Source organism: Myxine glutinosa, chromosome 12 (genome assembly GCF_964187855.1).
Source record: "Myxine glutinosa chromosome 12, kmMyxGlut1.1, whole genome shotgun sequence".
Lineage (NCBI taxonomy): Eukaryota > Metazoa > Chordata > Myxini > Myxiniformes > Myxinidae > Myxine > Myxine glutinosa.
In genome coordinates, this window is record NC_136272.1 from 28743064 (window position 1) to 28757902 (window position 14839).

General features: G+C 51.9%; 1 protein-coding gene across 1 annotated transcript; it reads right to left on the bottom strand.

Moving 5' to 3' along the window:
* Positions 1-33: 33 nt before the first annotated feature.
* On the bottom strand, positions 34-11252 carry LOC144888510 (uncharacterized). Its single transcript, XM_078766641.1, has 4 exons — positions 11150-11252; positions 10226-10313; positions 993-1123; positions 34-871 (listed from the first exon to the last, which is right to left on the bottom strand). Exons 2-4 carry the CDS (start codon positions 10308-10310, stop codon positions 758-760), a joined length of 330 nt encoding a protein of 109 aa, XP_078622767.1. The 5' UTR covers positions 10311-10313; positions 11150-11252; the 3' UTR covers positions 34-757.
* Positions 11253-14839: the final 3587 nt, after the last annotated feature.

The window sequence follows — 14839 nt, forward strand, 5'->3', positions numbered from 1 at the left end:
CACCCCACCCAAAACACACACACACACACTCTCTCTCTGACGTCAGTGATAACACTTTGGTTTATTAAAACAAACATTTGATCACATCTTTCAAGTCATCATCTTTTGTCTTCCCCAAATTTAATATAAAAGATAAAATTAGTTTATTTTTTATTATCGAAAGCACTTTCCTTTCGGCCAAGAGGCGATTTATTAGGACGATGGTTCCGTGTTGGGTTGGGGCAGTTGGGAATTGATGTCAAAGGTCAGACTTGATCACAATATATATTTTTTAACTTTGCTGATTTTTGGAGAAACAAAGTCCAAAGTTCGTTCATGTCTGAGAGGTATTTGCAACGCTCCGTACATGATCGTCACCATGTCCCAAAATTAAGTAGAATTTATTGATTACTGTATTTATTATTATTTGCAATCAAATTTTCGAAGGGTTGGGGAGACGTCAAATGGAGAAATACTTGCATCAACCGGAGGTTCGAATTTGCTGTCTTTGCTTGATTACACTCTCCAAGTAATCAGGTCACGTGTCATGTGTCACGTGATGTTTTGAGACTGGTGGCACTCGGCTCTGAGCTGTGTCGTCTGGGTTCGATTCCCGAAGACCTGATTATAAACTGTCAGATAAAGTAAGTATAATAGTATGAGTAATCAGAATTTTTTGGGAATTTTTTTTTCCCATGATCTTGGATTCAAACAGTTCTTGTGCAACGTTCCGGTGCTGGCCATACTGTCGGTGCTGTTGATTCACATTGTGTAGATACTAGTATCGGGACACGGTTTCCACCACTGCCCAAGGTGAGATGTAGAAGGTAGTTAAAGACTGCAAAGCAGCAACAAAGCACTTCCACCAATAGAGTAATTCCTCACCCATGTTCTGCAAGATATCCAAGCACACAAAGCAACAACAGTTTGTTCATGCAACAATCTGTCCATCCGGTGTGCACACTCACCTGCACGTCTTTGAGTGAAATGGACCTAGATTGGTTTAGCTGTACCTTGAGTAGTTTGTCGCGTTTCTTTTTCCTCAACCTCTTCCGCTCCATTTTCTCCTCAACTTTTCCCTCGTCAAAGCGGGAGGTGTGCAGGATGTGTATCTTTGGATCCACGTCTGACACTTCCTCACCATCTGCCGACCAGAGAGACAAGATGGCACCTTGAGAAAGAATTCACTTTCTGCCATGCCAGTGGCACTCTTTGTGAAGAATATTTTGGGATTGGTGATCGCTGTTATTGAGTGAGTGTGCAACCAAAGTCTTGTGCGCCTCAAACCAAGATTGCTAACTATTGTTCAAGAAGTGAGAATTCGGATTTACATCTTGTCTCTACTTGTGACCCAGACCTCATTGAGAGACCTCATTGCATCATACTAGTTTACAGGTTTCCACTTTGTTTGGAGCAGACCATGTAGAAGACCTTTAATTATTTTTTTCAAGGGACCGCACAGCAAGAGATGGGGTATATGTGTGTGTCGACCTTTCTGTCTGAAAACTTTTTTACCATTTGAGATTTTGTCCACAAATTTGCAACAAATTTTTATTATGAGAACTGGCGTGACTCCTCACCGCACTTCGTTTCAAAGGGGTAGGCATCTTTGACCATTTCGGTGTCTTTTGGGTCTTCAGGGCCATTTGGGTCTTTTGGATCATCTGGGCCTTTAAGGGTGTTTTGGGTCTTTGGTGTCTTCAGAGGCTTTTGGGTCTTAAGGGTCTTCGGTGTCTTTTGGGTCTTCAGGGGCTTTTGGATCTTAAGGGTCTTTTGGTTCTTGGTCTTTTTGGGTCTTCGGGGTGTTTTGGGTCTTCAAGGGTGATTTGGGTCTTCAGGAGTCTTGAGGGTCTTGCGGGAATTAAAGGGTCGTCAAAGGTCTGAGGGGTTTCAGCAGTCTAAACGTAATTAAGAGGGTGTTAATTTTATTTGAAGAAGAAGAAGACGTTTTCGTCGCATATAAACAGCGACATAACCATATACGTTTGCTCTATTATAATAAGAAAGATATGGAGAACACTAATTAATAAAATGTACATTTGTTGTTTTTTAACCGTCGTTTTCATCAAGTTTAGTTTGAGTACAAAGCGGACGTGAACAGGCTTTGCATTTTGAGCTTTCTGGTTTATTGTTTCACCTTTTCTACTGAAGGAGCTGTGCTCCAACTCGAATCGAAAGTATGGACGCGACAAAAAGCTGGAATTCGTCTGAGTTTCTTTATTGCATCAAATCAACTCGGGTACTCTGAAAAGCCCGTTTATCGGGCAGCATTATATACAAGCACTCGAATATCTCATGCCGGAGCGTTTGCCCTTAAAAGGCGCGACTGGGCGTGTCCGGGAGACCTGGGCGAGTCTGGACATGCCCGGGAACGGCGAGACGGTGTCGCCGGACGGGCCGGGCGTGCCTGGACATGCCCGGGAACGGCGAGACTGGGTGTCGCCGGACGGGCCGGGCGAGCCTGGGAAAGGCGAGTCCGGGCATGCCCGGGAAAGGCGAGACTGAGCGTCTCCGGGCGGTCTGGGCGAGCCCGGCACACCGATCGCTCCGTGGTTGCGTCCTCGGCAGGTGTAAGGCGATTGTGTATGTTCAGTGGCAACCGCTACACACGCCCCCCCAGAATCGACTTGCACCGGCAGGGTCAATTTAAGGTGGGTCCTGATGACCCGGCCGAAGCGACCCCTGGAGGGTCGTGGGGGGGGGGGGGGGGTCCGGTGTGGGGGTGGGTGGTCGAGCGGGAGGCACCGTGGACAGGGGGCGGCCTCGCCGCGGAGGAAGGGCCAACCGAGGTGGTTGGTCGATGTCCACGTGCGCCGGCTTGAGGCGGTCCACCGAAATCCGGTCCAACCTGCCGCCGACGTCGATGACGAAGGACTTGTCGTCCCGTCGCAGCACCCGGAAGGGTCCGTCGTACGGTGGCCTGAGTGGCCCCCGGTGTGCGTCATGACGCACGAAAACGTACTCCGCTGTGCGAAGCGCTGGGGGGACGTAGGCCTGGGGGTCACCGTGGTGGGACGTTGGCACGGGGGCAAACCGTCGGGCGGTCTCCTGGAGGTCCGAGCGCTGGCGAGCTGCGGACCAGGGACTGGTGGCATCGGGCACGAATTCGCCCGGGACGCGTAGCGGCTGGCCGTAGACCAGCTCGGCGGTGGACGCCCGGAGGTCCTCCTTGGGGGCCGTGCGGAGGCCCAAAAGGACCCACGGTAGCCGGTCGGTCCAGCCGCCATCCTGAAGGCTGGCCATGAGCACGGCCTTCATGGAACGGTGGAACCGCTCGCACAACCCGTTGGCTTGGGGGTGGTAGGCCGTGGTACGGTGGAGCCTGACCCCCAGGTTGCGGGCGACCGCGCCCCACAGCTCAGAGGTGAACTGCCGCCCGCGGTCTGAAGAGATGTCCGCCGGTGCACCGAAACGGGCGACCCAGGTGGCGATGAAAGCCTGCGCCACGTCGGCGGTGGTGGTGGAGACGAGGGGAACAGCCTCCGGCCACCTGGTGGTCCTGTCCACCATGGTGAGCAGGTGTGTGAAACCCCGTGTTGGGGGGAGGGGGCCCACCAGGTCCACGTTGACGTGGTCGAAACGCTGTTCGGGCACGGTGAAAGGTGCCAGCGGGGCCTGGGTGTGTAGGTGGACCTTGGCCTGTTGGCAGGCTGTGCAGGTGCTGGTCCAATCGCGGACATCCCGTTGAAGGCCGTGCCAGACGAATCGCGCTGACACCAGCTTCTGGGAAGCTTTCCGGCCCGGGTGGGAAAAGCCGTGGATGGAGGCGAAGATGCGGCGTTGCCAGGTAACGGGCACAATGGGGCGAGGCTGGCCTTTGGAGATGTCGCAGAGCAGGACAGTGTCCGCGAAGGGGACGTCGGCCAGGCGGAGGCCCGTGTCCGCCGCCCGGAGGGCTTGCACCATGGTGTCGGTGGTCTGGTCAGCCGCCATAAGCGCGAAGCCCACGCCGAGGTGGACCGCGTTCGCGCTGGCCCAAGAAAGACAGTCGGCCACGGCGTTGTCTTTGCCGGCGACGTGCCGGATGTCCGTGGTAAACTCCGACACGGCGGAGAGGTGGCGCTGCTGGCGGGCCGACCACGGCTCCGTGACTTTGGCCATTGCGTAAACCAACGGCTTGTGGTCGACGAAAGCCGTGAAGGGTCGGCCCTCCAGGAGGTGGCGGAAATGGCGAACGGCCAGGTGTAGACCGAGGAGCTCGCGGTCAAACGTGCTATATTTGAGCTCGTTCGGCCGGAGTTGCCGGCTGAAAAAAGCAAGTGGCTGCCAAACCCCGTTCACCCATTGCTCATGTACGGCGCCCACCGCGTAGTCGGAGGCATCCGTGGTGAGGGCGATGGGAGCGTTGAGCACCGGGTGAGCGAGCAGTGTTGCGTCGGCGAGGGCCCGCTTTGAGCTTGTAAATGCCGCGTCCATGGCTGCGGACCAGACGACGTCGTGTTTGGCCAGCTTGCCCCGGAGGGCTTCGTAGAGGGGCCGCATGAGCTGAGCAGCACGGGGCACGAAGCGGTGATAGAAATTCACCATTCCGAGGAACTCCTGCAGGGCCTTGATGGAGCGGGAACGCGGTGATGGCCTCGACCTTGGTAGGCAGCGGCACAGCCCCGTTCTTGGTGATGTGGTGGCCCAAAAAATCAACGGCCGTCGTGCTGAAGTGGCATTTGGCCAGGTTGACGATTAGGCCGTGCTCGCCGAGGCGCCCGAACAGTGTTCGGAGGTGGAGGAGGTGCTCGGCCCGGGACGCGCTGGCGACGAGGATGTCGTCCAGGTAGACGAAGAGGAACGGCAGGTCACGCAGCACGCCGTCCATCAAGCGCTGGAACGCCTGAGCCGCGTTCTTGAGGCCAAATGGCATTCGAAGGAATTCGAATAAGCCGAACGGCGTGATGACGGCCGTTTTTGGGACGTCGGCCGGCCTGACAGGTACCTGGTGGTATCCCCGTATCAAATCGATCTTCGAAAAAATGACCCGTCCTGCCAAACGGGCGGAGAAGTCTTGAATGTGCGGGATCGGATACCTGTCGGGGGTGGTAACGTCGTTAAGGCGGCGGTAGTCGCCACATGGGCGCCAGCCGCCCCCCGGCTTCGGTACGATGTGTAGTGGCGAAGCCCATGCGCTATCGGAGCGCCGCACGATGCCGAGGTGTTCCAAAGCGTCGAACTCGGCTTTGGCCACGGCGAGCTTGGCTGGGTCGAGGCGGCGGGCTCTGGCGTAGACCGGCGGGCCCGTAGTTGGTATGTGGTGCTCGATACCATGTCGTACCGCGACGGCCGAAAACGTCGGCCGCGTGAGGGCCGGGAACTCCGCGAGCAGGCGAGCAAACTCGTTCGCCGCCGGGAGGGCGCATGCTAGCTCGGTCGGCGCGGAGCTGCTCAACGTGCATGCCAGGGAGCTGAAGGTCTCGGCGTTGACGAGGCGACGCCGTTTGACGTCAACCAGCAGACCGTGTGCGCAGAGGAAGTCGGCGCCCAGCAGAGCCATGGGCACGCTTGCGGTCACAAAAGTCCAATGAAAGCGCTGGCTGCCGAAGCAGAGGGTGACGTTGCGCGGGCCGAAGGTGCGGATGGCCGATCCGTTGGCTGCCACCAAGGAGGGGCCGCAAACCGCGGACTGCCTGTCCTGATCGGAGGCGGGTATGACGCTCAGTTGGGCGCCGGTGTCACACAGGAAGCGCCGTCCGGACGCTTTGTCCCTGATAAAAAGTAAGTTGCCCGTGTGGCCGGCGCTCATGGCTGGTAATGAACGCCGGCCCGGCCGTTTCCCGACTTGCCGAAAGTGCACGGGGGTCGGCATGTCCGGGCCTTTTGTCCGAACCTGGCATGGTAGTAACACCACGCCTGGTCAGGTGGAGGCCCCGGTCGTCGTGTTGGAGGCGGTCGGCGCGGCGTAGCAGCCGCCAATTGCGCCGGCAGTTCGGCCACCGACCGTGCCGGGTGCTCGGGCGCCATGGGCGTTGCTTCGGATGGCGGCGGGCTCCAGGTCGCTGCCCCGATGCGTTGGCCTGCCGAGGAGATCTTGTCGGCTTCCCTGGCGAGGGCGCGGGGATCCGTGATCTGCGTGCTTGCCAGGGCGAGGCGTACCTGGCTAGGCAGCTGACGGAGGAACAGCTCTTGAAAAATAAAATCCGGGGCGTGCTCCCCGAGCAACGAGAGCACGTAATCCATTCGCTCGGACGGGCGCGTGTCGCCGAGCTCGGGCAGGTCGAGCAGGCGCCGTGCGCGTTCCGCCGATGAGAGGGCGAAAGCGTCGAGGAGGAGCTTCTTGATCGCGCCGTACTTGTCAGCGGCTGGCGGGTGCTGGAGGAGGCTGAGGGCGCGGGCCGCGGTGGCTGAGCCGAGTGCTGCTACCACATGATGGAAGCGGGTGTCGTCGGCGGTGATGCCTCGCAGGGCGAACTGGGAGTCCGCCTGGGCGAACCAAACCGCCGAGTGAGCCTCCCAGAAGGTAGGCAGTTTGAGGGCAACTGCCGTGTCCATGTCGGTAGGTCACCAATGAAGGAGCTGTGCTCCAACTCGAATCGAAAGTATGGACGCGACAAAAAGCTGGAATTCGTCCGAGTTTCTTTTTTGCATCAAATCAACTCGGGTACTCTGAAAAGCCCGTTTATCGGGCAGCATTATATACAAGCACTCGAATATCATGCCGGAGTGTTTGCCCTTAAAAGGCGCGACTGGGCGTGTCCGGTAGACCTGGGCGAGTCTGGACATGCCCGGGAACGGCGAGACTGGGTGTCGCCGGATTGGCCGGGCAAGCCTGGACATGCCCGGGAACGGCGAGACTGGGTGTCGCCGGACGGGCCGGGCGAGCCCGGGAAAGGCGAGTCCGGGCATGCCCGGGAAAGGCGAGACTGAACGTCTCCGGGCGGTCTGGGCGAGCCCGGCACAGCGATCTTTCCGTGGTTGCGTCCTCGGCAGGTGTAAGGCGATTGTGTATGTTCAGCGGCAACCGCTACACTACCATATTTTACCATTTCAATAAGCGTACATTTTTATTTGGGTTGATAAATGTACGCCCATTTATATTTGGACCCAGATGGAATTAAAGGAAGATGGAAAAGATATATGGAAATATTGTTGAATGCAAAGAATGAATGGGATGGCAACATAGAGAGTAACCCAGTTTTAGGAACGGCAGAGAAGATAACTGAGAAGGAAGTTGAGGAAGCGATAAAAGCAATGAAGAGTAGAAAAGCGGGAGGGCCGACGGGAGTTGTGGGAGATATGTTGAAGGCAGCAGGAAGTTGGGGTGTCAAGAGAATGACAGAGATCTGTAATATGGTGGTGAATGAAGGCCGCATTCCAGTGGATTGGGAACTGAGTCCCCTCGTCCCTCTATACAAGGGGAAAGGTGACCCTCTGGAGTGTGGCTCGTACCAAGCGATAGTTTTTTTTTAGTTTTTTTTTTGTATACAAGATCGAGGCTCGTGAAAGAGCTAACATTAATCACACAAAAAGACAAACCGACACACAAAACACAAAAAACAAGGGGAGCGGCAGACAAGATGGGGAGAGAGGGGGAAGGACACAAAAGAGAGGGGGAAGAGGGGGAAGGACACAAACACAACATTTGAGAGCAGGGACATCGGGAGGACTTGGGGGGAGGTGGGAGAGGAATAAAACATATGAACACTGCAAGGACTCTGGGGTGAATTACCGGGGGTAGAAAAGATCAAGGTTTTCGATGGGGGAAGATAAGAGATGGTGGTGAACAGCTGTTTTAAAGACCTGGAGGGAGGAGTGGGATTGAAGGGAGTGGGGGAGTTTGTTCCAGAGGCGGGAGAAAAGGGGAATGAAAGAGTGAAGGTGAGCAGAGAGCCTAGACTTTGGCAGTTTAACCATAAGAGGGTTGCAGGCAGATCTTGTGCGACCTGAAGGAATATTGGGGGGACAGAGCACAGAGAGAGCTGGGGGAGCAAGGCCGGAGAGGAGTCGGTAGAAGACAGAAAGACCACCAACCTGCCTGTGGTGAGTGAGTGAAAGGCCCTCGGTGTTGACTACATCGCAGGAGATTCCAATGATTCTGAAAGCTTTGGCCTCAACAGCGTGAAGCCGAGCAAGGTGTGAGGCAGGAGCACCAGCGAAAGTGAAGATCGATGAAATGCAGTTTGGATTTATGCCAGGAAGAGGAACGACAGACGTGCTTTTCATTGTGAGGCAGTTGCAGGAGAAGTAGATGGAGAAGAGGAAGAAGTTGTTTCTTGGGTTTGATGATCTGGAGAAAGCATTCGATAGGGTTCCACGTGAAGTATTGACATGGGCATTGAGGAAGTTAGGAGTGGAGGAATGGTTGATCAGAGTAGTGATGGCAATGTACAAAAGAGCGTGCACAGCTGTAAGGACGAAGGACGGGAACAGTGGTGAGTTTGAGGTGAAGGTGGGAGTGCATCAGGGGTCGGTACTAAGTCCTCTACTATTTGTAGCTGTGATGGAGGTGCTGGCTCGGAACGTAAAGGAGGGTTTACCGTGGGAGTTGTTTTATGCAGATGATCTGGTGTTGATTGCAGAAAGTATGGATGGACTGAAGGAGAAGATGAACAAGTGGAAGGAATGTATGGAGACAAAAGGTCTGAAGGTGAATATCGGAAAGACGAAGGTGATGGCAAGTGGTAAAGCATGTGGTGAGGTGGAAAGAACTGGGAAGTGGCTGTGTGCAGGAAGGGTGTCGGAGTGAACTCCATTCAATGTACAATGTGCGGTGAGTGGGTTCATCAAAAATGTAGTGGTCTGAGAGGGTCATTAACCAGTGTGGCAGCTACATTCAAGTGTAAGGTGTGCACAGAGGGAGCTGCAGATGGAGGAAATGTTGAGTTGGATCTTGGATATGGCGTGAAGCTGGAAGGTGTGAAAACATTTTGCTACCTCGGAGACATGCTGAATGGAGAAGATGGATCAGACTCGGCAACGGTTGCTCGAGTGAGATGTGCATGGAAGAAGTTTCGGGAACTGAGTGGCGAGCTGATGAGGAGGGGAGTGTCATTGAAGCTGAAGGGAAAGGTGTATGCTGCATGTGTGAGAAGTGTTATGATTTATGGGAGCGAGACATGGGTAATGAACGTAGAGCAGCAACGAAGGTTGGAAAGGGTGGAAATGCGAATGGTTTGATGGATGTGCAGAGTATTGTTGAGAGAGAGGAAGACAAATGATGAATTGCGAAAGATGATGGGAATAGAGCCTGTGATGGATGCTGTGAAGAGAAACAGGTTGAGATGGTTTGGTCATGTGTTGAGGAAGGATGAAAGTGACTGGTTGAGAAGAGTGATAGAAATGAATGTAGAAGGAAGTAGAGGACGGGGAAGACTGAGAAAGACTTGGCTAAAGATGGTGGAAGAAGAAATGCGGGCAAGGGGGTTAACAAGGAGAGATGCAGAAAATAGGGCAAAATGGAGAAGATTGTCATGGGGACAGCAAGGCTAACCCCCGCTCTTGCAGGGAAAATTGCCTTAAAATGCATGTTGTTGTTGTTGTTGTTGTATTTTATCAAGCAGAGAGTACATTTTAATATGGGTTGAGTTTGTAAGAGAGATTGAAGTTACCTAAAAATAAAATTTACCATTATGTTTAAAGATTAAAAACAGGGTCTTGCAATGAGCTCTGTCTATCCGTTACGCTATTTCCTCCTGAACAGATGTACAGAAATTCACCAAACTTGTACGTTCTGATCACCACAGGGTGAGAAGGTGCGTGAGCAGTATCATTTTTGGCCTTATCCCTTGGGGTCCTGATGTGAAGTCAAAAGGTCAAATACCAAAAAATGTAATTACGGGCACATTTTTTTTCGATGAAACTAAATATGCCATCAACATTGGGGATGCATTAAATATGGAACGAATTTTTTGGATTTGACCCAGTTCATGCCCCGAGGGGTGGAAGATTTTGAGTCATGGGTCAAAACAAGATTATTTTTTTTTTAACTCAAAATTTGATATTGGGTCATTCCTGGTGGAACTTTTTGCCATCTTTCAACTTTGCTTGAGATGGGAAGCGTGGGGGTTTGCGATGGCGCTAGTCGAAGTTTGGAATTTGTTAAGGGATCCGGTGATCCTTGTAACGAGCATGTTTATAAACTCATCTGTAGAAGGAAGACACCATGGGGTCATAAACGTCACATCTGATGGGTGTCGCTCATTGATGTGCACCTCCTGCCAAGGACTGCTTTGACGTTTCATGATCGGGTCGGGATTCAAACCCAAACTCCGCAAGTAACCTATTACCGAGCTATCCTATTTTTATATGGACAATCAATCACCCTTGAGGTTATTCACTGCTTCTTCACATCCATCGTTCATCACCAACTGCACGGCCATCTCACTCCGATGAATGTAACGCTCCATTGTCTGGGTACGAAAAAGGATTTGGTCAGTATACCTGGTAGTTTGAATCAAACCTTTTTCAATCGCCACTGGTAAATGACGTAACATTTCAGTAAATATTATAATAGAACAATGCTTGGGGGATATTCGTGGGGCTGTGTGACGTCATTTTATAGATGATCCACAATGAAAGCGCCATGAGATGGTCTTAAATAAACATTCCGATACGAACTACTTCGTATATATTATGGCTTTTTATTTTTAATCTGCGATACTGCTACAACTGCCGCAATTATGTCCACCTTGCGGGGTCGGCCAAGGATTATTTTTTTGGCCGAGCCATTCACGAACCTGATGGCCAGGCCCGCCGTTCGACTGAAGGTGGCGTGATGGCCGGCTGCACACTCTGCCCGAAGGACAGCGTGGGATCTTTAACGTCTACCTTTTTCACTTGAAATGATCAAAAGCGATGAAACTTGTTTGTGAACTCACCAAAGGTTTCAGAGCAGGGTGATCTCGGGCTCAATGTCTGCCGATGCGGACGCCGACCAGCTTTGGCTAAATATTTGACTCGAATCGCTACAAAGTTCATCGATCATTTGTCCTCAACTTCGCAAACTCGTGATCGTTTCAAATCCCGCAGTTCAAACTCGAACCCAGTCTCTCTGGTTCGCCCGATTCACGTGTATTAATTATTATTGAAAAGTGGGGTTAATCAATGGCATTGACTCGGGTCGATTTTAGTGCTAGTTCGTGGTTGGGGGAAGGAGAGGTGATTTTCGGTGACCACGAACAAACGGTATACATGCCAGGTATAGGTAGATTGGGAAAGGGCGAAAGGCTGATCTGATCTCTCCTACCTGGACCAAAGTCGCGCTGAACTTGAAGGCAGGGCCAAAATGGCTACGTACGGAAGCAATGATAAACAACACAGGTGGTATGGGGAAAGGTGCTCGGGCATTCTGATTAATCAGCCAGGTGGGGGCGGTATGGGATAACCCATAAATGGTAAGTCTATCATTCATTAACACAGTAACACAGGGTACTCGCAGACTTTCTGACTGTTACGATTACTGGATAACCCATTTGGGGGCGGTATGGGATAACCTAGAAATCGCATTCACAAGCATACACCTCCGCCAGGTGAACAGTTTACGTTTTGTATCTACTGATCGACCGGATCTGAACCAAAATCGAATCCACTTGTTCTCGTCACATAACCAACTCATCCACCAAGTTCTGTCAAAATCCGTCGACAACTTTTTGAAATATCGTGCTGTATATATCGTTTTTAGCCCCATCTATCAATGGTGACGAATCACTTTAAAATTCTCGTATCCAGATCCACAATTCACTGGAGTCGAAGCAATTCTCCCTCGTTACATACCCAACGGGTCCACCAAGTTTCATCCGAATCCGTTCATAACTTTTTCCAATATCGTGATATTTATTTATCTATAAATAAATATATATATATAAATATATATATATATATATATATGTATGTATATATATATATATATATATATATATATATATATATACACATATATATATATATTGTTACTGATCGCGGGTTAGATGTTACTTTGCCGAGCGAAGGCTCCGCGACCGAACAGTTGTTCCCCGACTCACCCGATTCACCCAGAACTTTGGCCGTATCGCACCGCAGCTGCCCAAGCTGGAAAACTCTAAAACGACGAAATGCAAAGAGGAAAAGGAATAAAACGAGAAGACGGACAGAAGAGTAATTGGATTTATTGTACACACAAGCAAAAAGAAAGCAGTCACGTTTATTTACAACACATAAGACGCAGGTGACACAGTGCAAATACTAGCTTATACAGACTTAATTAACCCAGGGACAGAACAAACAAAACAAACTCACGTACACAAAAAGGGTGGAAAGGCAGGAGGTGGATGGCTGGAGGGAGAGGAAGGTCCAAGGGGGTCCTGCAGCACGATCGGCGCGTTTAGCAGCCGCCGTTCCTTCACGGCCTTGCTCAAAACCGCCGTCCAGGCCCCAAGTGGCTGTTGGGTGTTGTTGCTGCTGTGGCCTCCGCTGCTTTCCCAGGACTTGTCTGACTCGTCTGGTCCAAACCCTCAACTCTTTCTTGGTCCACTCACTCCTCACCACCGACTCCTCACCGCAACCAACGCAACCACTGACCACCACCACCGACTCCTCACCGCAACCAACGCAACCAACTGACCACCAACTGACCACCAACTGACCACCAACTGACCACCAAACGCTTCTTGCACGCGCGCCTTTATAGCGCCTCCAGCGATCAAGCCGCCGGCCTTCAGGACACGCCCATCGGTGTGCTCACCTCGGCCCTGGTTGGTCATGCGACCCTCTGGCTCCACCCTTGATGACGACGGGCGGGCACGCCCCTCTTCCCCGACCCGAGCACTTGTTCAATGGTGGTTTTGGAGGGAAGGTAATTGGCAATCGAGGCTCGGCAATGACGAAAGGGGATGTGAAAGGAAATGGAGATTTGGGGGATGGGAATGAAAGGGGATCTATTCTCTTTCACTGGTGCAATGGAGTACTTCAATTAATGGGAGACACAGCCTTACTCTAAAACACAGAATAAGATATAACTATCAAACAGGGGTATTCTATTATTGGCTGACGTGTATGCTTGTGGACTAATTATGGGATGCCCTTTCACCTTTACACAGATCCGGAGGCAGGGGGCGCAGAATAAACAATAATAATAATTTACACAATCAAAAAAATATACAGTCCTCGTATCCGCAACACTGCACCCTCCTCCTCTTAGGCACGGCCCGGGCCTACAACTTTTATTTAGTGTGACACGTAGGTGTAGTTCCCTCTACTTTTAACCTGACCCTGAGTGCGACAGTTTTAAAACATAAATAAATGTGTCCCGCTGCTCCATTGCACCCTGCCTAACAGACTTACGCCCACAGTTAACCGAATTGCGGAATGGTCTTCAAACTACACACTGACGGTGGGAAGCATTATTTACAATGACGCTATTTTTATTTACAAAACTAACCCAGGACCTGTGATTGTTCTTTCTGGGGGGGAGACAGTCTGCTCTGCATCAATGCACCATTAAAGCACCTAAAAACGCACCAATACACACCAAGCACCAATCGGTGCAGTCACCATAGTTCATCAGTGTTCAATGCATGTTCAATAAAAATAAAATCAACAACCCCTAACCCTGCAGGTGATCTCTTGCTCTTCGGCTCCCTCTGCTGGTTATTATTATTTGGTCTTCCAGATGTTGTCATTCTTTCATTTTCTTAATGGCGGCCTATTTGCAATAAAGTGTGCCCAATGTGTCCTTTTTATTTTCTTTATTTATGGCCCACAGGGCCGACTACGTGTGGTTCACCTGTGGGGCATCGGTGCCCTGTGGCCAAGGTCCGCCAGCAAGATTTCGGGCCCTCATGGCCGGTTCCAGCAGAGGGGCCATGCCCCAACCCATGGGGTCCATAAGTGGTGCTCGGCCACAGGCATGTGGTCCATAATGTGGTGCATCGATGCAGACAGCTGGTTCTGGGAATTTCGGGCGCACAATGGCCGACCCACGCACGCTCCCCTCGGCGCCCAATGGCGCACAGGTCATGTGGGAGACAAAAAGAGACAATTGAGCGAGGGGTAAGGTCACAAGGGTACACATCAATAAGGCAATGCAAGGCGAAATGCGTACGGAGGGTGAAGTGAGAAAGCTCGTCCCTACCGTACGTCACCCCCCTGTCACCTACACTACCCTTGCCCTTACCTCATATTTACAAAATCTACCCATTTACAAATTCGTCACTACTGTCACGTCTTCCCCATATTTCTCCTATACCAAATTCGTCTCCACAATCCCTCTACTTCAAAATTTGCCATCACCCAATTCGTCATCAATCCTCATAAGGAGGAAGAGATGGAACATCAAGCACAATGTCACACCCACGTCATGATGCGTCTCACAATCCAAACATTTGCACAGTAAAAAATAATCAAAACATGGCATGGTGTGGAGTTCCTGTCACCTCAGGTGAGTGGATGCAGATGGTGTGAGGAGACTTCAATCCTAACTATCCTCTAAGTGACTTTAACACACTTTACACTACCCGGGGTCTTTCCCTGCCAATCCATTGGCCAACTTACACTATGGGTTCTAAAAACCAATTCCCATTGACCAAACTGTGGTGCTTCTCAATTTGGGGTCTCACTCCCCCGATTCATCTCCCGGTGCCCTCGCACAATTTCTGGGCTGCGACGTGTAGCTCTCCCAGCAGGTCTACCCACCTGCACACCTCCACCACTGTAGTTGCCACCCGAGCTTACCTAGCTCCTCACCCTAACCTAACAAACTGGGGAAAGCCCCTCCTGGCTCTGTCACCCCACTCGGTGCCCTCTGGCACTGGGCTACCCGGGTCCGTCCTCCGGATCCTCGGGCCCCATCCACTGCAACTACCGGCTCCCAGAGCCCTCCTGCGGCCTCACCTGGCCGACATCCTCACAGTGGTGGAGTGCCCAATCCAACTACACACACTAACAGGCTACACGCCCAGCC

Excerpts from the sequence above, each read along its gene's own strand:
- LOC144888510 (XM_078766641.1), bottom strand. The coding sequence starts at position 10,310 with ATGGAGCGTTACATTCATCGGAGTGAGATGGCCGTGCAGTTGGTGATG. Across the intron at positions 1,124-10,225 it reads AGCAGTGAATAACCTCAAGG|ATGGTGAGGAAGTGTCAGAC; the intron begins GTGATTGATTGT and ends TCTGGTCGGCAG. Across the intron at positions 872-992 it reads AACGCGACAAACTACTCAAG|AACATGGGTGAGGAATTACT; the intron begins GTACAGCTAAAC and ends GATATCTTGCAG.